At 37.6% G+C, this 22095-nt stretch overlaps 4 protein-coding genes across 7 annotated transcripts; 2 read left to right on the plus strand and 2 right to left on the minus strand.

The window, feature by feature from the left end:
- Nucleotides 1-2630: 2630 nt before the first annotated feature.
- Nucleotides 2631-3558, plus strand: LOC116286406 (gamma-glutamylcyclotransferase-like). Its single transcript, XM_031692926.2, has one exon. It carries the CDS (start codon nucleotides 2643-2645, stop codon nucleotides 3195-3197), a length of 555 nt encoding a protein of 184 aa, XP_031548786.1. The 5' UTR covers nucleotides 2631-2642; the 3' UTR covers nucleotides 3198-3558.
- A 942-nt stretch (nucleotides 3559-4500) lies between these two features.
- On the minus strand, nucleotides 4501-5401 carry LOC116286405 (ankyrin repeat domain-containing protein 40-like). The gene has a single exon (XM_031692925.2). The coding sequence runs from the start codon at nucleotides 5393-5395 to the stop codon at nucleotides 4544-4546; it is 852 nt and encodes a 283-aa protein (XP_031548785.2). The 5' UTR covers nucleotides 5396-5401; the 3' UTR covers nucleotides 4501-4543.
- Nucleotides 5402-5528: 127 nt separating this feature from the next.
- LOC116286401 (alpha-1,2-mannosyltransferase ALG9) lies at nucleotides 5529-17030 on the plus strand. Of its 2 annotated transcripts, none has more exons than XM_031692919.2 (18): nucleotides 5529-5625; nucleotides 6950-7097; nucleotides 7725-7859; nucleotides 8797-8867; nucleotides 8966-9054; nucleotides 9522-9595; nucleotides 9854-9915; nucleotides 10244-10331; nucleotides 10676-10781; nucleotides 11219-11307; nucleotides 11598-11643; nucleotides 11873-11955; nucleotides 12558-12629; nucleotides 13196-13325; nucleotides 13653-13803; nucleotides 15964-16093; nucleotides 16338-16468; nucleotides 16662-17030. In XM_031692919.2, the coding sequence occupies exons 1-18, from the start codon at nucleotides 5543-5545 to the stop codon at nucleotides 16816-16818; spliced, it is 1845 nt and encodes a 614-aa protein (XP_031548779.1). In that variant the 5' UTR covers nucleotides 5529-5542; the 3' UTR covers nucleotides 16819-17030. The 2 variants fall into 2 exon arrangements, with proteins under 2 accessions (XP_031548779.1, XP_031548781.1); XM_031692921.2 differs by lacking the exon at nucleotides 5529-5625 and adding an exon at nucleotides 6020-6075.
- A 288-nt stretch (nucleotides 17031-17318) lies between these two features.
- LOC116286390 (uncharacterized) lies at nucleotides 17319-21501 on the minus strand. Of its 3 annotated transcripts, XM_031692902.2 has the most exons (5): nucleotides 21347-21501; nucleotides 20993-21080; nucleotides 19560-19655; nucleotides 18922-19158; nucleotides 17319-18482 (listed from the first exon to the last, which is right to left on the minus strand). In XM_031692902.2, the coding sequence occupies exons 3-5, from the start codon at nucleotides 19617-19619 to the stop codon at nucleotides 17913-17915; spliced, it is 867 nt and encodes a 288-aa protein (XP_031548762.2). In that variant the 5' UTR covers nucleotides 19620-19655; nucleotides 20993-21080; nucleotides 21347-21501; the 3' UTR covers nucleotides 17319-17912. The 3 variants fall into 3 exon arrangements, with proteins under 3 accessions (XP_031548762.2, XP_031548761.2, XP_031548763.2); XM_031692901.2 differs by lacking the exon at nucleotides 20993-21080; XM_031692903.2 differs by lacking the exons at nucleotides 20993-21080; nucleotides 21347-21501 and adding an exon at nucleotides 19958-20113.
- Between the last annotated feature and the right edge of the window lie 594 nt (nucleotides 21502-22095).

Below are 22095 nucleotides of genomic sequence, written 5' to 3' on the forward strand. Positions count from 1 at the left end.
CAGCAAGGGAAACGGGAACAATCTGTGGAAAGCAATCAATAAAGCTACCTGCCGGAAGCAGGATCAGGCCTCTATTCCCAACTGCATAGTCTCCAATGGTGTTCAATATCTGGAGTCAAAGTCCATCGTCGACGTATTGAACAATCACTTTGCTTCCATTGGTCAACTTCTTGCAAAGAAAATCACCTCTCTTATTCCTGTCTTCTCACCCAATATCACTTCTGAGCCAGATCTAAGTTTCCATCTAAGTCCAGTCGATGAAACATTTGTTCTCAATCAATTAAAATCTCTCAAGACCAACAAGTCGATTGGATTGGACAACATTAGTGCTCGCCTTCTCAAGGATTCTGCAGATGTGATCGCTCAACCAGTTACTAATCTACTGAACTTATCTATCAAGCTCCACTCGTTTCCTTGTATTTGGAAATGTGCTAAGGTCATAGCCCTGTTTAAAACTGGGGATAGAACTGATGCCACCAACTATCGACCTATCTCTATTCTTCCGACTTTGAGCAAAATCCTCGAAAGAGCTGTCCACCTGCAACTCTACGAACATCTGAGTACAAACAATCTACTTTCTGACAAGCAGTTTGGCTTTCGACCTAAACGTTCAACATCAACTGCATTAGCCAGCCTTGCAGATGACATTCTACGTAACATGGATAACGGTAAACTATGTGGAGCTGTCTTCTTGGATCTGTCAAAAGCCTTTGACACAGTAAACCACACGATTCTAATGAATAAACTATCTTCAGCTGGTGTTCGTGACAACGATCTCAAATGGTTTGACTCTTACTTGTCATCAAGATGCTTACGCACTACTTGTGGCTTAGAAGTATCACAGCCATTACCATGCAACATTGGTGTACCTCAAGGAAGTATCCTTGGGCCTCTTCTGTTCATCATCTACATCAACGATCTTCCTAATGTTGTCCGCCATTCTCAAGTATCCCTATACGCTGGTGATACAGTCTTGTACTATTTCTCCTCCTCAGTTCCTGACATAGAAGATAAGCTTAATGAAGATCTCAAGCTGGTTGGTGATTGGTTTAAGATCAATCATTTGACCCTGAATGCAACCAAAACTAAAGCCATGCTGTTTGGAAGCAAGAGAAAGACCAACATCTCCACCATCTCCATACAGGCCCACCTCAAAGACATCGAGAGAGTTCAAGAATTCAAGTACCTTGGTGTGGTCTTTTCCAGCAATATGTCTTGGTCTGCTCATGTTGAAAAACAGATGACCAAAATCAACAAACGCCTTGGTCTCCTGAAGCGAATCAAACATCTTTTGCCTAAATTCGCTAGACTCTTGTATTTCAACAGCTTGGTCCTACCGCTTTTTGATTATGGTGATATTGTTTGGGGAGATAAAGATAATATCACGCTTATGGAATCTCTTCAAACCCTGCACAACAAAGCGGCCAAGATCATCCTGGATCGACCTCCATACTCCTCAGCATCTGATGCTCGGAAAGAACTTAATTGGATGGAACTCAGTAAGCGCAGATACTACCATCGTTGTTTATATATATTCAAATGTAAAATCAGATTATTATCATCAAATCTAAAGCTGAATAAGCTCAATGAGCATGGCTACAACACGAGGCATGGAAGCGAGTTTCGCTTACCACGACCCAAAACTAACTGGGGAAAACAAACAATGCAGTTTCAAGCCATGAAAGAATGGAACAATCTGAGTGACACTCTTAAACAATGTTCTAATATCAACCATTTTAAAACGAATTTCTTTTAAACCTGTAAACCTAAATAATTTGAACTTTTCATCTTTTACAATTTTACATACTAGTAATAATGATGTTGACTTTTCAGTAACGAGCTGGTTTCGATATTCAACCTCCAAATTCTCTTTTTGCATATTATTGTCAAAATATCTTATTTATCAGGACCTTCTTGAAAATCACATTTATAAGTGAAGAAGCTTCCTGTTAAAATATGAATGTAAATAAATAAATAAATAAAGTATTGTAGTTTTCCCTTCCTGTGCACATTTTGTGCATCATGGCTTTGCCATGTTGTTAATCTAGGTCGACAGACTTTGCTCTACTGTGCATTTTTACATGTCTATATGCAAAATTAATACACATTTCGGAGTACCCAAATTATTTTTCGGTCTTAGCTTCGATGATATGACCCGATTGAGTTTTTTCAATTAGGTGTATATATAACTGAGATTATAAATGGACATATTTATAAACATGTTGCTATATATATGTCTTAGCTGCTATAACCACCTGTTACAGTCAGTTGACACAGAACATATACATGCTAGCTGTTGAAGTTAAATTGGTTTATTGCAGAGCGACTAATGACAATAAATCTAGTCTTTTATCCTTTTAATAGGGAATTAATAATCAGTTTTACATCTTTTTTTTTGTTGGCCTTAGCACAACCAGCGCAACGCAGAAGGGCGCAACACAGGAAGACCAAGTCTGAAATCTTTGTGCTCAAGAAAATCTGTTCAAATTGTTCAAAATTTCTTAGATATGTTGCCAATGACATGAAGAAGACTTGCTGAGTTGAGTTGCATTCACTTTCATTCCGATCATTTCATAATAAGCTATTTCATAGTTGTCTAACGAACGAATTACGTGCATGGGATTCCTGTGGCGAAAATATTGATGAGTCATAAATGTTTGTATTGTAAAGTTGAGCAAGTAATGTCATACGTAAAAGCGTTGCTAGCACTGTACTGTTTGTTAGACACTGTAAAGATAATCATGGAGCAACCCGAGAGATATTTTGCTTACGGATCGAACATGAACGCTGAACGAATGAAGGAGAGAAAGGCTTATTACACTGATCGAATTCCCGCAAAACTGTCAGGCTACAGGCTTGTCTTTGCTTTTAATAGCGGAAGTGGATTCGGATCGGCCACCATCGTCGAGGATCCAAACTCTGTAGTTCACGGTGCATTGTACACTTTGGAAAAAGGAGGTCTTGAAACGCTTGACTTTTTTGAATGGGTCGACAGAGGAGGATATAGCCGTCTGTCTATCAAAGTTGAACTTGAACGAGGCGAAATGTTGGACTGTATTACATATGTTGCTACGCCAGCATACCACAAAGATGGCCTGATACCGTCCAAGAGTTATTTAAGCCATTTGCTAAAGGGAAAAGATGTTCTTCCTAGCGACTACTATAGTTTTCTTGAAAATCATGAATGTGGGAGCTGAACGTATATGGACGCCATGCGACGTGCTTTACTCATGGTCTGAAGCGTTTACAGGATTAACTACGTGAATAGTTTTGAAAACTTTCTATTTGTTTACGGGACAATGACTTAAAGAGAAATATAAAGCTAGAGAGAGAGTTTTGAGAGGTTTATGATTAGAATTATTATTTATGATGATTGTTTAGCAAAATATTTTTAAAAAATCATCACTTCCCTCAGGATGCTGAAACCCATGACTAGTCATGTGTCAAACTTAATATTAGATAACTTGAAAGTTTATTAGCTAGAATGCATACCATATATCAGTGACAAACTTATTTAATGATGATGAACTTATTCCTTACAGAGAGTGGTACAAGTGAGTTGAGTTTGTTTGATGCATTGTTTTGTTTCCCTTGCCAGGCTTTACTCCTGCTTCTCTGATTTCCCTCCTCATCAAATATTGACAGTGCTAGATGGCACAGCAGGGCTAGTCTGCACTAGCATAGGGAGGGTAGAAAGGGGGCACATGCCACCTCCCCAAAAAAGTTTGTTTTTGGCACGTGTCTTTTGGCACTAAAATTTGATTAATTTCTGTGGGATTCCTGTGGTGCATTAATTGAGACTTTGCTACACCCTTGACTGTCTAAAAACAAATGTGCATATGAAGGCATACTTTCTTCCCAGGATTTTCTCACATAATTCTGTATTAGTACCAAGTTCATCATGGGCCTTTTACAAAATATTTTGATGCACGATAGACCTATTGTTTTTTTTTTGTTTGGTTAGGGATTTTTTGTTGTTTGTCTATAACCAAATTAAACTCTGCAAAAATTTTATTTCAATATTTCATCCTATCACAACTATGTACTACTCCATGGTAACATACTGCATCTACAAATTTTCCATATTTTCCCACACACAAATTTTTGGAGTGGTCTTACAAACCAAGATGCAATTTTTTTCAGTATTCCACTGGTGTGCCTACAATATTGACCATAATATACACAGGTAAAATACAAGCTGGTTTCTAAAATAAATATTTAAATCTTATTCAGGTTTATTTGAGGAATGCTTCATGGCCAGAGCAGTTCCAGAAAATATCTAGTTCCTCGTGACAGATGTTACACCCTTTGCTATCTTATGATATGGCAACAAAGTCACAAAAAGAAAGTACCAAAAACCTTGCTTAGGTCATTCCCACCCCTTGGAAATATAAATTGTCTTCTTGGCTGGTAAGGGGAAAGGAAGTCTAATGTCATAATGAACCTTTGCATGACGATACTAAAGAATTGTTATAGGGGAAAGGAAAGGAAGAGTAAATATTTTCCAGAAGTGAACATTTATTACAGCAAATGGCTCGTTCTATTAATGTAAAACAAATTCAAGTTCCTGAAACTGATTCAAGCGAGCTACATCTTTATCCTTTCTGACAATAGTGTTAGGCAGCTTTCTTACTTTCCTAATGCTATTTGGTTGTATCTTGAGTTCGTCGCAGCACAATCTGATAAGGTTGTCAAAAGTCAGACTTTCAAAATCTAGTTCGACCTCTATAAAATCATCTTCTTCGGAATTTGCAACCCTTACTTTAAGAACCAGCTCATTTTCTAGAACAACATGTTTCATGGGACTGTCCATTTGGATCGGATGATGGTATATGGTACCATTCATGTAGTGCTGTGCCTCAGTAAATGACTTGCCACTATCTATAGCAATGGTTTTACGAGGAGGAGAGGTCATAGGGTCAGCGAGGGAAGATCTGGAGAGTTTAACAGGACTTGAAATACTATCAGAATCTTTTAAGCTTCTTCCCAGGCCAAATGGAAGAGTTTGCTGTTCATCAACTGTATTCTCAGATTCAACATATATGAATGCAGGATTTTTGATATAATTAGGGACAACTGGTAGCTTTTCACTGGTAGCTACTTCAACATCTTCAGCTGTTCCAATCATCTCTTTGATTTCTGGATCTTTAGCTAGCGAACCTGCAGTCTCTCCCTTGCTTGTTTTCAAAGTCTTTGAGGCACCTTCTTGCAACAGAAACTCGACAATCTTTTTATGTCCTCTCTTTGCAGCCCAGTGCAATGGCGACCAACCATTTATATGATTAGCAGCATTAACATTTACACCTTTTCCAATGAGTAATTTAACTTTTCCTTCGTCTCCCATGCAGCAATACTCTCTCAACTTTTCTTCCATATTCTTCATCTTGTCCTCCATTTTGCCTACTCCCGACTTTTAATAGCTCGTTAGGAAATGCTATTTGATTGGTTCGTTTTAAAAGCCACGACCAATCCCAACTCGTGTTCGTTTAAACCATTTACAAAGAAAGCCGCTGACTTTAGCACGTGGCTCGGGAAAACAAAGATGGCCACGAGAAGAACTCGACCCCAAGGAGAATCCAACAAAGCTCCTTCTTCAGACTCAAATACCAGCGAAAAAGGAGATTCGTAAGTGCTATGAAACTATCAATACGCCATTACTTTATAAATGGAAAAAAGACAGTTTAGAAATTTCACGTGAGACTCATGTTTGTCACGTGATTGTAAGAAGCTTTATTGTCTTGTTACGACTGATACTAGTACTAGTAAGAAGTAAGCTTACGCTTTTTAATGTTTACATAACTGATAACATTAATTATTAGTGTACCTGTCCTAGAGAAATTATATCTGCAAAAATACATGTGTTCTGTGGCTCTTCAAAACAAATTGTTGGGAGGGGAGCGGAGGTACATGTATACTGAATCAGATTTTACCAGGACCATTGACCACATTCATTGATAACCTACTCTGTAAGCATCTCATTTCTTCTCCTCTGTGCTTCATGTGTAAGGTGTCAAGAGAGAGGAGTCCTGAACTATGCCAAAGTATTATGTACAAAGCTAGCCCACCAATAGGAAAGTATGTGTAGAAGAGATTAGAGACACCCCAGGGGGAAGACGTTGTTCCAAAGTAAGATCGCCTAAATTCATACCCTGTTCCAGGGCAAGATCGCTGAAAACCATACCCTTTTCCAGTAGTGCAAAAATAGATACCCTGTTCCAGAGAGGAGAGAGCGTGATTTCGTATATTCTGTCCCAGAGCAAGCGCGATTTTATATACCCTGTTCCAGAGTAGAATCGCTGAAAACCAAACCCTGTTTGGCGGCACGTACCTGTATAGCGAATATAGGGGAGTACCCCCCCCCCCCCCCCTCCGGGAGAGACACCTGCAGAGGAGCTAGGCTAGATCATTTAAATTTCATTTGAATTATGAATTCATTCACTATCTTGCCTCTGAATTGCTAAGAATATCCAACCAACTACTGATAAATTTGACATGATAAATCTAGTGTAGAAGTTCTCCAAAAAATTAAATATTTTATTATCATGATTAGTTCCAGAAATTATCCATGCCTCCCCTCCCCCCACAGAGAAATTTGTAATTTCCTAGGACTAGGGGGTCAAAGAAAGAACGAAGTTACAGAGTTTGTGTGGGAGAAAATTGAGAATTTCTGGGATGAGGGCCCTTACAAAAATTCTCTGTGGTGAGGGAGACAAGAGGGGGGGGGGGGGGTAGTTAGGATGATTTTTGGAACTAAATAATAAAAATATTTCACAATCTAAGTTACTTTTCCAGTTCTCATTTATGCAAGGAAAATCTTCTCATTCTGCATCTTTTTATTATCTATTCCTCCCCCCCCCCCCCCCCCCCAAATTTCTAGCTCCTTAATGGCAATTAATGATAGTACATGCAATTTTAAAATACCCCTTATTGCATTTTAATGATTTTCTAGAGATACCAAGTACAGTGATTATACCAGTGAAAATGTCTGGTGTCCAAAGCCATATACCATGTTCAAGCTTCTTCTCTCTGCTAGATTCTGTTCTGCATTTCTGAGTAACATATCAGACTGTGACGAGACATTCAACTACTGGGAACCAGTAAGTACACACATGTTATAGTGGTTTTCATTTGTGTTAAGGAAACATACGCTACAGATGTCTAACCGCATATACTTAACACTTCCTAAGTGCTTTATTACTGGATGGACCACAGTAAAAGCTATTTTATTAATTTTATTATTTAGTCACTAATTTAAAAAATAGTCTCAGGATCTAGCAGCACTTTTCGTGCATGGATGGTGTGCGCACTATGCTCTGTTCACTAATAATGCTCAGTTTTTGACAATCAGCCTGTGCATACTATCTTAACTATATAATAATAAAAATGGCTTATGACATACTGTAACAATGAAATTAAAGCCTTCCATGCAGATGTTTTGCAATAATAATTTTATCAACTATAAAGTACTCATATTACAGCTATGGTGAGATACTGTAAAGTTACAAATTTGCTGTATCCATCATATTACTCATATAAATATTGATCTTAAAATATCTTTTCACTAAAATGAAAGGAATTCGACAGCAAAGATTTGCTGGTAGTGGGTTAGCTAGCTGGCTGATAACTGAGATTTTTCAGTGTATCGCTTATAGATATTATGCAGTTATATTTTTAATAATTGGTCCACTATATTAGAGTCATTGGTCTTATTGCATTGATTTCAGACCCATTACTTGTTATATGGAACAGGATTCCAGACATGGGAATACTCACCTCAGTTTGCCATCAGATCTTATGGTTACTTGTTATTGAATTCAGTTTCTGGTTTCCTGCAAGTTCATTTATTCAAGGCCAACAAGGTATGTAAAAAACATAATATACTGTGTCTATAACTACAATAGGATTAGAGTGTGGACCGCGTGGCACTAATGAAATAGTAGAAGATAATATAGGTAAGTTGTAGTGCTTGGGAACGAGGTTATTCCGGGCGAAAGCCCTTGGAATTAAATTCGGAAAAATTAATTTCCGACCTCGCTGGAATTCGAACCCACGACCTTCGGAATTGTACTACCGATGCTCTACCAGCTGAGCTAGAGGTCAGATTGAGAGCAGGCCGGGGTGAAATAGATGTTAGGTCGCGGTAATTATGATGCAAAGATGAGAGTGTGCACTACAACTTACCTATATTATCTTCTACTATTTCATTAGTGCCACGCGGTCCACACTCTCATCTTTGCATCATAATTACCGTGACCTAACATCTATTTCACCCCGGCCTGCTCTCAGTCTGACCTCTAGCTCAGCTGGTAGAGCATCGGTAGTACAATTCCGAAGGTCGTGGGTTCGAATCCCAGCGAGGTCGGAAATTAATTTTTCCGAATTTAATTCCAAGGGCTTTCGCCCGGAATAACCTCGTTCCCAAGCACTACAACTTACCTATATTATCTTCTACAATAGGATTACTTTTCTGAACTGTGCTTGAAGATTTGAAAACTGTTTTTTGAAATACTGAAACTTTACAATCTTATTATTACAGCGATAACTTTTGTATTGTGATCTGCTGTTTCAAAACTTGTTTGTAGTTTGACTCTTTTCTGAGCCGTCCATCATCTTGGGTTTATGTGAATGAGTCTACAAACATGATCACTCAGCATCGACCGTCAACACATGTTTTTTCGAAAATCTAAAATGACTCAAGAATATTCCAAGGAATAGCAATGAAGAATTAGTGAAATGGGGGGTCGCAATACAATAGTTATCTCTGTAATAATTATTACATTTTCTGCTTTGTCGTAGGTTTTGGTCTTTTATTTTCTTCGCTTCATTCTGTCTATTATTTGTGCAGCTTCAGAGTCTTATTTTTACAGGTAAAATGAATTATAAATTGAATCATGAACATTATACACATGTGTGGCATGTTATTAATGAATGGGAAAATTTTAACAACAATTTATTATTGTTTCAGTGGAATTATCAGGCAATTTGGTAGCCATGTGGCTCGATTGTCTGCAGTTTTTATGGTCTTTGCTACTGGAATGTTTATTTCCGCTGCAGGTACAGCTGTAGTATTTTGACAAGTTTGTTTTGCTTTACAATGCTTTACAAGTTTTAATTGTGCTCTCTACCGCTAACCAATTAGATATCAGCGCTTCACTTTAATATTTGGACAGGTGGAGTTCGTACATAGATGTAACAATATCCAAACATTAAAGTCAAGGGCTAAAACGTAATTGGTTAGCAGTAAAGAGATTGATTAAAACTTGTCAACAACTTGTATGAAACTTTGTTGGGTGTTCACAGTTTGGCGCATACCACTGTAACTTTCTTTACAATACCTTATAAATACTTTATGTCACATACAAAAATAGCTTAATTGTAAAATGTTAACAGTATGGTTTGGGACTGGTTATTGTTTTGTGTCTGTGGGGAGAGGGGTGGTCAGAGGACTTAGGGGGGTTCACATGTTTTTTAGACATGTTTATAGGCATATATTGATTGCCATATTTTCTCTTTGTGGTCAGCCTTCCTTCCAAGTACATTTGCTATGTACATGGTGTTGTTATCTTATGGAGGCTGGTTTACTGGACACTATCCTGTAAGTACCATTTATCATCATCACTCCTCATGGAAGGAAATGGAAGGGAGATATTATCAAATGGAAAGGGATGAAAGAAAAATGATATTAAATGGAAAGGGGCAAAAGAAATGATATTAAATGGAAAGGGATGGAAGGGACTTAATATTAAATGGAAAATTTTAAATTTTGAACAATGTCACCACAAAAGAATCTTCACTCTACAAAAAATGCATATTCGAATGTTTCTTTAATTGTTTCATCAACTATTTTTCACAGATTGCAGTTGTCTGTACTGCTGCAGGAGCCTTAGTAGGATGGCCTTTTAGTGCTGTTTTGGGGTAAGACATTGTTTCCATTTTCATATTCAACATTATTTTGATGCAGCGCACATGTAATGCCATACATGTATACCATATTCAAGGTTTACAAGAAGAGAGAGGATTCTTGACAAACATCAACAAATTATCCCTCCCTCCCCTCCCCCCAAAACACATGCACACATATCAAATAGACTGTAGATGTGCAAAAGGTCAAGGGGTCAGGGACACCCAAGGATCACCCCTGATACACTTATGCTACATGAATGTCAGCAATATTCCTTAGAATATTGCATCCTTGTCGAGTTAATCTATAACATTAAAGCATTGTTAATTTGCTACATTTCAGGGCTCCTATTGCATGGGACATTGTCATACGGCAAAGAAGACTTCGTTACTTTCTGGAATGGTGTATTATATCACTTATAGCTGTATTAGTAAGTAATTTCTTGGATAATGGTATGGGAAGATACACTTGATAAAATGCAGTACATCACAGAATAAGTTTGTAACCATTTTAAGATGACAGAAAGGGACTGGCCATTATTTAAGGGGAATTTCTGCTTTTTCTGATCCCTCTTTTCGTAATGAACATTTTTTCAGGCCCTCCCTCCCAGCTTGATCCATCTTTGCCAGAATAAAAACACCCAGCCCCCCCGTTCCCACCCTCTAAAAAATGGCTGGTCCCTAACTAGATGAATGGGAAACAGAAAAGAATAATGATGGTGATTTAAGAACCAAATGATATACAATTAGTTTTTCTTCTTGTCACCATTAACAGGGACCACTGGTATACATTGATTCTGCCTACTATGGTAAAGTGGTTATTGCACCCTTAAATATCGTCATGTACAACGTGTTTGGCAAGGGAGGCCCAGATCTTTATGGTATGTCTTTCTTTCCGGTTCTTCTTATTTTTTTAATTCATTCAAACTAAAGGTACATGTGTATGGTGAAGGATAGATCCAAGAGATTAAGATTGAGTGGCTATCCATTACCTACTTTTGAAGTTTTAAAAAAAGTAAGAAATATGAATAAGGTCAAATCTAGGCTTTTCTAAGTTAAGTACAATTTACAAAGTACAATTTTTCCTCACAACTATCACGTACAACATGCCATGCTGATGAAGCAAATTGCTTTGTGTAATTCTGACAGTCGTAAAACGTGCTTATGGCAGGTAAAACTTGGTATCAGCATGTTGTGACCAACAGTTGTGAGGAAAAAATCTGCTGTGTAAATTGGCCTTGGATTACCACTGGTGCGACACTGGTGCACATCGTTTACAGAATCCATTCCTTGTGTTAAAATTGCATTCTTCTTGTAGGTGTTGAGCATTGGACATTTTATTTTATAAATGGATTTCTTAATTTCAATGTAGTCTTCCTAATGGCTGTACTTGTGTTTCCCATATGTGTAAGTTGAAGAATCGTAGTAAGATGAGTACAATACAGTTAATTCCTTGGTGCCATGAAAAAGTTGCAGTACAAACTGCCGTGTTAGATGTGATTTTGTCACACCTGGACATCGATTGGATGAGCACTAATTCTCCGCAATATGAATTGGTTCATGGATGTCATCAATTCCCTGTCGTAGACATGCCTTGTTTTGTAACTTTGCAGTAACTCAAAGTTTGCTTTACACTTATTGTTTACTTAATGATAATTGTTAGTTTTAACCTTAAAAACTTTTGTTTTTCATATCAGGTTTTTGTCAAGCTTTTGGTAAAGGAAAAAAATGAAAGAAGGAAATGTAAGTTTTTTTTTTGTAGTTGCACACTGATTGTTCATTGTTTGTTCTCCTCCTCCTGTTCCTCTGTATCATCACCATTATCATCATTGCTATCATCATCAGCATCATAACATCACCATCATCGTTGTCATCATCATCATCAGATGCCTGCCATTCTAATAAATTTCAATAATAATTATTGTTGCTTAATTGGTTTATTCATTTGAATAAGTTATATGTATGTATATAGTTCCTTCATCACGTTTACCAGTTTGGTTTCCAATGGCTGCCATGTACATATGGATTGGTATATTCTTTACAAGACCACACAAAGTAAGAATGAAAGCATTGTCATTATCAACATCATCATCGTGAATGTCATCATACTGCTATCCCCAACATCATCACTATCACCACTTATTATCAGCACTGTCATCATCACCATCACAGTCTTCACCATCATTCACTATCATTGTCATCACCTTCACCATCATTGTCATCATCACCACCATCATCACTGTCATCACCATCACCATAATGGTCATCACCACCACCATCATCATCATCTGTCTTCACCTTCATCATCAATTATCATCATCACTCATCATCATCACTTTCATTATCATCATCACCACCATCATTATCACCTTCACTGTCATCATCACAATAATCACTGTCATCACCATCACCATCATTATCATCATCATCACTGTCATCATCATCATCACTCACAACATACATGTAGCCATAATGATCAACTATAATCGAAACCCAACTGATTCAGTGTCGTAAGCGTCAGAAATAGCAACATAGCCACTAATCGATAGGACATTTCATATCAGTATAATCACAACACTATTGTGATCATGATAATAGTTACTCTTATCTTTATGTTTTACAAATATCTTACTCTTGCTCATGTTGGTTTGTTTCAGGAGGAAAGGTTTTTGTTTCCTATATATCCATTGTTCATTCTGTTTGGTGCAGTATCGTTATCCAAAGTACAGGTATGCTCCTGCTGCTGCGCTCGCTTGACGATGATAGGTTTTGGTGGACCTCAATCAAGGTGTTTCCATGACATTCCATAGGCACCTGCTCTTGAATACTTCATGTTTACCGATGATGTCATGGAAGCTTGGAAACACTTTGATTAACATCCACTAGACAGCAAATGGTACAATCTCGCGGGTACAATAGAGAATGGCTGAAATAAGTGTGAAGTGTGTAGTTCAAGCTTTTTATTTTAAATAAAATGGAAAAAGACTCCACCTTTTTTTTTTACTTCGATTTTTCAAACCTACTGTAGTAAGCTGAGTATCAGGCTCTCTTCCCCTTCTTCCCCAGATCCCTCAATTAGACCCCCCTCCCCCTGGGACCTGATACTCAGGTTAAAACCTAGCAAACGCCAAAAAGACCAGGGCCCAGTTGTTCAAAGCCCGATTAGTGCTAATCCTGGGTTAACTCTTAATAAGACCTATAGAGTTAATCCTGGATTAGCGCTAATCGGGCTTTGAACAACTGGGCCCAGGTTTTTACATAATTACAGAGATATTGCTTATAACTCTTTTGACAGAAACTTTTCCATCACCTTTTTACCCGTACAAACCGACAACACTATTCTGTATCGTCTACTTGGCTTGCCGTGACTGTTGGTGTGGTATTCTCGCTTCTTTCCCTATCAAGATCCAGCGCTTTGTTTTACGGTACGAAAATCTTTTTTTCTGCTCTGCGGAGTACCTTTGTCGGTGTTTGACTTAGAGGGGGTTGGGTCATATGGTCATTCATTGGATCCTTTATGACGTCTTTGTATGGAAAATATTATTTAAAGAACTACGATTAAAATTAATTTTGTAAAGATTTTTCTTCTCTTTCCTTCTTTTTTCTTTCTTTCTTTCAGTTTCTTTCTTTCTTTCTTTCTTTAAGGATTTTCGTTTAAGAAAAATAATAATAATAACAAGAGCAGAGTACACGAGCAATTATTCCGTTGTTAAACTGTTTTTGTTATATTTTGTTTCTGAATGAATTTTCAGGCTATCATGCACCGCTCGACTTGTACCTTGAGATCAATCACATGACAGAGAACCTTGATAAATACGTCAATCGAAACACAAGTAGAATCAATGTTTGTGTAGGCAAGGAGTGGTATCGGTATCCAAGCAGCTTTTTCTTACCAGATGACAGGTTAGTAACCAGAAATACCATCACTTTACGTTAGGGAGCGTTCATAATACATGGGGTGTGGGTAGGAACTCTATGGGATTTTACATTTTAAAATAATATCTTTGGGGTGGCCCTGGTCAAATAAACATATTCTCATTGACCCACTAAACTATAGAATTTCCGTAGAGACTAAAAATATCATAAATATCAAAGATAGTTTCGATACCCCACATCCAAATTGTTGCCGGAGAAAATGGCTGGCCCCCTTCCAAGTCAGTCCCCATAGCCGAATCGAACCCTCTACCCAAGGCGGGAATGACGATTTTCCAAATAGTTTGATTCGGACCAAAAAGAATTCTTTGATATGCTTCTTCGGTGATAAATACCTCGTTACCTGAATCTTCTGGTTTGGAGAACGCGATCAACATGCTTAAAATGGCTGCCCACTTGAGGACAATAAAGCCAGATATGTTAAAGGTTGACTTCCTGGGAGTGAAGCGTTTTCCATACTTCATGGCCAGGAAATAATCGACGATGAGTGCCAACTGAGTGAACAAGTCGTTGACAAGAAAAAACCGATGAAACAACATAGTGTACCATCTTTTCTGCTTACTGAGTTCGGCCTTCTTGGTGAACAGGAAGTATTGCATGAAGAGAGGGATGTTCACCGTGACGTCCAGAAACTCCACGATCGTCAGGTCAATTAACAGGTAATTGGAAAGGCACCGAAGGTTTTTAAATCGAACGAAAAGGAATACCATTGTGCCCTGGCAAATAAATCCAAATACTAGCAGAGCGACCAGAAGACAAGTTTGGATAATGATATTTCTTTGGATTGCTGGGCCAGCCATGAAATCATCTTCCTCTGACGAGATTTCCCCCGCCATTTTCAACGACAGGTGACAGATTGCACGCTTACATCGTCTGTCTTTGTTAGTTAAGTCAAGAATACTTCGACTGTTAAATCAAAAGTAAATCAAAGGAAAACATTGGCATTTTTTTGTACTACATGAATATTATTTTACGATGACTATTCAGTCTTCTATTACGGGCTACGACCTTTATTGAAATCCGAACAAATTTTGTAGTTAAAGTTAAAGCTTATTAGTGCCGGCAGTAGAAAGTAAATGAACGTGACTGATATTTTTAAACAATTAATGGTATAAATTTGTAATTACAATGTTTGCTTAACTTACCTATTATCCTTAAAGGCTATCCAAATTTTGCGAACGGTTTTTTTTTCCCGGCGTTCCTCGGAAATGTAACTGTGAAAAGAAAGTGAAATTTTGCGTTTACCGCATCTTTTCGTTCAGTTTTATAGAATTTTGCGCGAGTAAATATGCTTAAAGAAACCACTCGTGATAGTTTTATTTGATTGGTTAATCGTCTTTGGGCAGGGCAGCATAATAATTTTCTTGCATCCTTCAAAAGAAACCGACAAAACAGCATTGCTATAGGAAACAGCAAAAATATTCAAATAGCCTCGCGCGATTGGTTGGAAAGTAAGAAAGAAGTTCATATTCGGTGAAGACGTCTAATTTAATCTAGACTCTTAAAGTTGTCCATATTAGGTAAAATAATAAGATTTAATTAGCCCGACGTCATTGTCTTGCCGGTTTAACTTGTTTATCTTGAGACACCCTGACCACACCCATCATTAACCATCTGTGTTGACGATGTTGTTGGTGATGTGGCATGAAGCTGATGATGGTGTGATGCCTTACTTGTTAGCTGGCATCCAAGTGCTTTAGAACTTTACACAGCACAGCAAGCAAGTTTATATTTCTTTTATAAAATACAAATTAGAATAGCAACTATTTTGGACACGAATGACGAAATAGAAAGTGCGCGCGTGTTGTGTGTTTCCATAAAGCACGCGCTCCCAACCAATCGGTACGCGAAATTGGTAACAGTTATTTTATATTTTATGATAGCTGTTGCTGTTGCTACTTCTGCTGCTGCTGCTGATGTTGTTGTCGTATAATGAAGAAGATGAAGATGTTGTATATAGCTGTTGCTGCTGCTATTTCTGCTGCTGCTGTTGTTGTTGTATGATGAAGAAGATGAAAAATGTTGTATATAGCTGTTGCTGCTGATGATAATGATGATAATGAAGGAGAAGAAGATGATGTTGTTAAAACTGATAATAATGTTATTACAACTTTACTTTTCGTTCTAAAGGTGGCGCTTACAATTTATTGAATCAGAATTCAGAGCTCAACTCCCTAAACCCTACGCCACGGGCAGCAACGCAACGATGATTATCCCCACCGACATGAATGATATGAATAAGGAAGAGCCCTCAAGATATGTAAGTATTATTGAATCAATCTTGTTACAATAAAAACGTATGTCACGTGACTGATTCGTCTTGGAGACTTTATTGCGTCATGGGGGCTTGTTAACTTCATCTAGTGATGCTTGAGTAGTCAAAATGAAAATACGAAAGGTTGTAACGTGATGTCCTATTGACGCAATATTCGTGACGTCACTGACTACGCCGCGTCAAGTCGGTGTAAGGAATCATGAACTTACAGTTCTTATTATATAACTAGGTGCCGTTAAATCAGTGTCATTTTCTGGTTGACATGGATACCGGCAGAGAAACAGCACGAGAACCAAACTATTCAAAACAAAAAAATCGATGGGCTGTCATAGCAACCAAACCGTTCCTTGACAACGAAAGGTAAGGACTAAGTTCGTAATTTTCATAACTCATTATAAATCAACTCGATAAAAAATTGAAATAATTACTGGCTGAAGTTTTTCTCTTTCAACGTGTTAATGAAGTGAAGAGTCAAATTGGCAAGCACACTTGTTTAGTTTTTGACTCGTGAAAAATAATCAGTAGCTGATACTTTTCGTCGTCTTGTTTCCAGATCACATCGACTCTTACGAGCGTTTTACGTTCCGTTTCTCTCCGAGAGCTTCACTCGATATAACGATTACAATCTACTTTGGTCTTTGAAAGCGAAAACGAATGGTAAAAAAAGACGACGACAAAAAGTGCATTATAGAGTAGAAAAGGAGAAATAACATGACTGAGCCCAAATACGAATCATTGTAGTATAAAAAATGATAGAATAAATATCTGTGATTGTCTTAATATGGTAACTGGGTTCCCTGTTCTTCGCGTCGTTGACAATGGATTGATAACTTATGACATAACTTATAACTTCGAGGACCACCTGAAAACTGTCAGTCTGATTACAGTGTACCCTGTCCAATAAAGTTATTATTATTATTAATATTATCATTATCATTATTATTATTAATATCATTACTATTATTAATATTATGACTTGGTCGACAGAGAACTCGGATGGGGGTATGGAATTCATTCTCATCCAGACAACCAGACTCTGCTAATTCAAAAGAAAATCGAAGGTTCTCACGATTATGCTAAGGAGTAGAGCATGGGTCTAGAATAGGAATTTGGGGGAGGGGAGGGGAGGGGGATTTTGTAAAAAAAAAAAGGGTAGGGGAAAAGAAAAAAGTTGGCGCTCAAAACGTTTTCTCATACAATTTTTTCCTCTTGATGATTTTTTATTCCTTAACAGAAACTTGACATAAATATTTTTGATAATTTTTCGTAATATAACTCTTATCTATTCTTTCTTCGTTTAAATAGCTTCCTTTTTCATTGGTGTTCTATATGATTTATACCATAGTAGTTGAGTGGCATAACGTGTGATGTACCGCGAAGCATTAGTATTTTCTATTACACAAACAAGACTTCTGCAGTGTGTGTTTTCCAAGAAAACACAAATGCCAAGTGGAATATTCCACAGTCCTTTTCTGAGTTCCATAAACAGGATGCATTATGGTCTAGCTTGAGTACAACTGAACAACACCATATAAGGCATGATGACCAAAATACATTCGTACTGAGGCTAGACCACAATGCACCAAGTTGGGTACCTCAGAAAATGACCATGGCATGCCACGATAAATAATTAATCCCACACCATTGATAGTACGTAGGCATGTCTGATGGGAAGAAACAGTGGAATATCGTACCCCCAATACACAACGGCTTTCCTGTATTTTGATTGGCCGTGTTTTCAACGGTGTGTGATGATAATACTCTATACAATATTTCTTTGTAACTTTGTCTATAGTCATAGTAATCAAGTCTTTGCATGTTGGGGTAAAACCCACTCAAATGCCATGTAATACTCATTCAAACAAAACCCACATTCCTCTACAGCAATGCCATAAAACATCCTCACATTCTTACATTTGATCTCCTCCTTCCAAGCCTTACACGAGTATCCTTCCTTCTCCAGTTCGTCTTTGAGCAGGTGTACAAAGAGCTCCATGTTTTCTCTCGATATATCGACCAAAACATCAGAATTTGACAACCGTTGTTTTAACTTCTCGTACGACTGCTGCTGTTGTATCGAATTCTTCGACGAGCTCGACACGACGATGCTATGATTCATTTGTGCAATACACTCGGAGCATTCAAAAAGGTTAACACTGTCGTCCTTGGAAAGTAGGTTTACTCGAGTCGATGTGGTCAACTCTTTCATGCTTTTCAGCTGCGCAGTACTCACAACTACTTCTTTCCATTTTACAAACGAGTTCCCGAGTTTGGACTTTTTAGCTTCGTCGAGCTTCATTGCGAAAACATGAGGATTTCTTTCGAGTTTTTCGATCAAACTTTGGACCTGGTAGAACTGAGCTTCTTTGTATACCTGGTAAATAAGTGTGGCCTCCGTTAGAATATATTTAGAATTTACCGAATTGCGGCGGGATTTCGTTCCTCTGAAAACCAAATGTGATCTGTGAGTTTACCATGCCCTGACTGTGTTCACTTTAGAGGTTCTTTCAGGGTTCGATAAATGGGTGCTTGGTTTGATGCAGCTTGTAGCGCGATATTGTTCTTCTTAATCAATGACGATACTAAAGATTACGCGTGCGTAAATTCTCTATTCACTATTATCGTTCCCAGAACTCTCTTATGTGGTTAAATGAAACCTTTAATAGCAGATTTTTTCCTAAATGAAAGTTATAGTTTGTATGAGAGAGGGGAGTTTCGCCAACGTATTACTATCCCCAGATCCACCCATAGTATTCTAAATATAGGTCTTAATACCGCAACCTGATTGATAATAAGCCGTGCTTCTCACTGACCTGGACGGACACGGAAGGTGGAGGCAATTCCAGATTGTCTCTCAAGAAGTTTAGAATATAACCAAAATACGCGCCATCACGATCAATGAAGTACCTCCCTTCGCTGTCCTTATCGATGTTGTACCGACCACTAAACATCACGGCCAACATTGACTCGCTGTCCTGGGTTAACGTTGATCGTTTTGTTACGTAGTAATGGCCGCCCACATTCAGGTTTATTATGTCTGGGAAATCATTCTGGAAGTACAAAAAGTAAAAATTGATTGAATCACTGAAACTACACGCTTTTACGCTGGCTTTTATTATAGACGTAGTTAGATTGAGTATGGCGTGTCTTTTGTTCGATTCGAGATTTTTTCTCCAGGTTCTCTGGTTTTCCTCCCTCCGCAAAAACTAACAAGCTAACATCTAATTTGATCTGTGAGTTAGCCGTGCCCTGACTTAGATCAGCCCAGAGGTCGTTTCAGGGTTTGATCAGTGAGTTAGCCGTCGCCTTGACTTAGATCAGCCAGAGGTTGTTTCAGGGTTCGATCTGTGCCGGAGTTAGCCCGGTGCATGCCTTGACTTAGATCAGCGCAGAGGTTGAGAGTTTGTTTCAGGGTTCGATCAAGTAAAGAGACACAGTCCTTGCTACTTACTTTCTCGATGCTTTTCATGGTGTTCAGTTCGTGTTGTTGCTGGGACACAGTTTGTACCATATTGCCGGCTTCACAGTTTGGTTAAACACATGCTGTCTGAAATTGGAAAATAAATTTCAAAAACACAATTGATAGTTAGCAATACACTGTTTACTGCTCGAACGACCTACGGGAATGTTGGTTGATAAAATAACTGATCTTCTGGTCCTGTAATGGGAATATATGAAATAGTTTTTAAAAAAGCTATTAGGAAAACTGTTGGTCTTGTTACTTTTTGCTGATGATGAGGGAAAAATTGATTTTACTTATTAATCGATAATGTGTAATTCCATAAATGACTAGTCAATTTTTTAGATATAGAAGAAAACAAGGGAAATTATTATTGTCTGAGTACTAACTACAATATGCTCAAACAGGTTTCAGCGTATAGTTTAAAGCGGAGTTTCGAACTTGATCGTTACAAAACTGAAAGAAAAAACTCAATTTTGAATGCGGAACTGATGACTAACACAACATCAGTTCCAACCCAAAGGACTGTTCTGTTATACAGTGATTCACTTAGTAACACACTCCGCTTAGTCCTATATATCTTCAAAAATAATGGTATTCAGTTACTAGGCTACTCAGCTTATGATAAATCATTCATTCAAATGATTATCAAGTGTGGCTATTGTAGAACCATTTGTTGTTTTTCTCTCATAAAGGATCTCAGCTTCACTTCTGTTTGAACAGATTGTGTCATCAGCCTAGTGTTTATATCGTATCATTGGTGAATCGAGGGGACTCAGTTGTAATAACAGAAATGCTATAAACTGTTCTTACTTATTTCATGTTAACAAGGGCTTTAGTATTTTATTTTTTCCAAGTGTTTCGTTAAATATTATTTCAACATTTCTTGAGTAAACATAAAGAGAAGATACTAGCACACAGTCAAATACTTTTGTCTTTATACAATATCCCTTAGTTTCTAGAAGAAAATAGAAGCGAAAATCAAAATAAATACATAAAGGTAATGATTGTTTTTACTAGCGAGCAACCGAAAGTGGCCATATAAAGTTGGATGAATACCAGATGCAATTTGAATATTCTATTAGCCATTTTCAGTAGACGAATATATTACCAGTCGCTATTTTGAAACCAACGAAATATTTGACGTCGTAGTCTATCTAACCTATACACGATTCTTAAGTACTTTTTGTATCCTAGAATTTTAAAACATTTAAATTTAATATTGTTAGAATCGAAGAGTGTCCGCAAAGCATTGCAGATCAGTGATTAACAAAGTCCCCGCGCCGAAGCGCGCGATATGCAAATGTAGGGGAAAACCGCAAATGGCATCATACGAGATAGATCATCCCAAAGTCGTTACAATTCACTCGTTATTCATAATTCTGAACTCAAAAGAACTAAACTAGATGTATTGAACCACTTACTTTTTTATGCTTTGAGAATTTCGATAGAAAAATGAAGAGGAATAGTCTCGGAAGCCAACCAAACGCCTCTCGCTTCGTATTATATTCACTATAGTGTCAAAATATTCTTGTGAAATTTAATTCTTTGTCGATCTCCATGGAAAATAGAATAAATTCTAAAATAATCGAAAGCAGAAGAAAACTTTTCCACGGAAGGACCTTCAGACATCAAATAAATTTACAGCAAAAGCATTCTGGTGACAGAATGACCAGAAATGAATAATTATTAGGAGTTTGTTTGGGTTTTGTTGACTTGACGCGTGCCCTGTGTTTTTCATTTATCGTCAAATTCAAACATATTTTTGCTTACTTTACCTTAACCCAATGTAATATTCAGTTTTTCTGCCTTGTCAAGTCACCCCGAATCTTCGTATTTAACGAATATAAACGTTTCCAGAAGCCGAATGTCAGTTGATATTTTTTCGATTGTCAAATGAATGAAGATCGACGAACGGTTTCCGATGACAAGGTGTGAGAAAAGCACAAAGCCAACCCGTCATGCCTTGCTGGTGGCATGATATATCAACAAAAAAATATAACCAGCAAATTTTTTGACCTTACAAACCTGTTTAATAAATATATAGAGTTTAATAAACATGCAACAGTTATATGATATTTTCAAAGGTACGACGAAAAATCGAATTTGAAATATTACTCTATAAAAACTTGTACTGATAGCGTGTGAACTTGATCTGTAGTTTTTTTCCAGCATGCAACACATTTACCATCTCAAGGCCACAACAGAGATCGATTTTTTTCAAAAGCAGAATCCAATCTTTATAATCAAAGGTCGAAATCTTTAGCAAAATTGAATTTAGTTTTCGCGTGTGAGCCCAGGGATTCCCCATATGGGCTGTTCCCATGGGTACTTTGAGACTAGGCTGCGTTCATAAAGTATGGCAGAGAGGGGGTGCAGGTGAAATTGAGGGGGGATCGGGAAAAATTTGGTAGGAAAAAGGGGGGATGGGCAAATTTTTATCATAAAAATGGGGGGAATGCACAATTTTTGGAAGAAGCTACAAGCCTTGCTTAGGAGGGATCGTTTTTTTTTTTTGTTTGTTTGT

This window comes from Actinia tenebrosa, unplaced genomic scaffold, assembly GCF_029948245.1.
Source record: "Actinia tenebrosa isolate PJP-AT-01 unplaced genomic scaffold, QUT_ActTen_1.0 PGA_scaffold0__85_contigs__length_37466705, whole genome shotgun sequence".
Lineage (NCBI taxonomy): Eukaryota > Metazoa > Cnidaria > Anthozoa > Actiniaria > Actiniidae > Actinia > Actinia tenebrosa.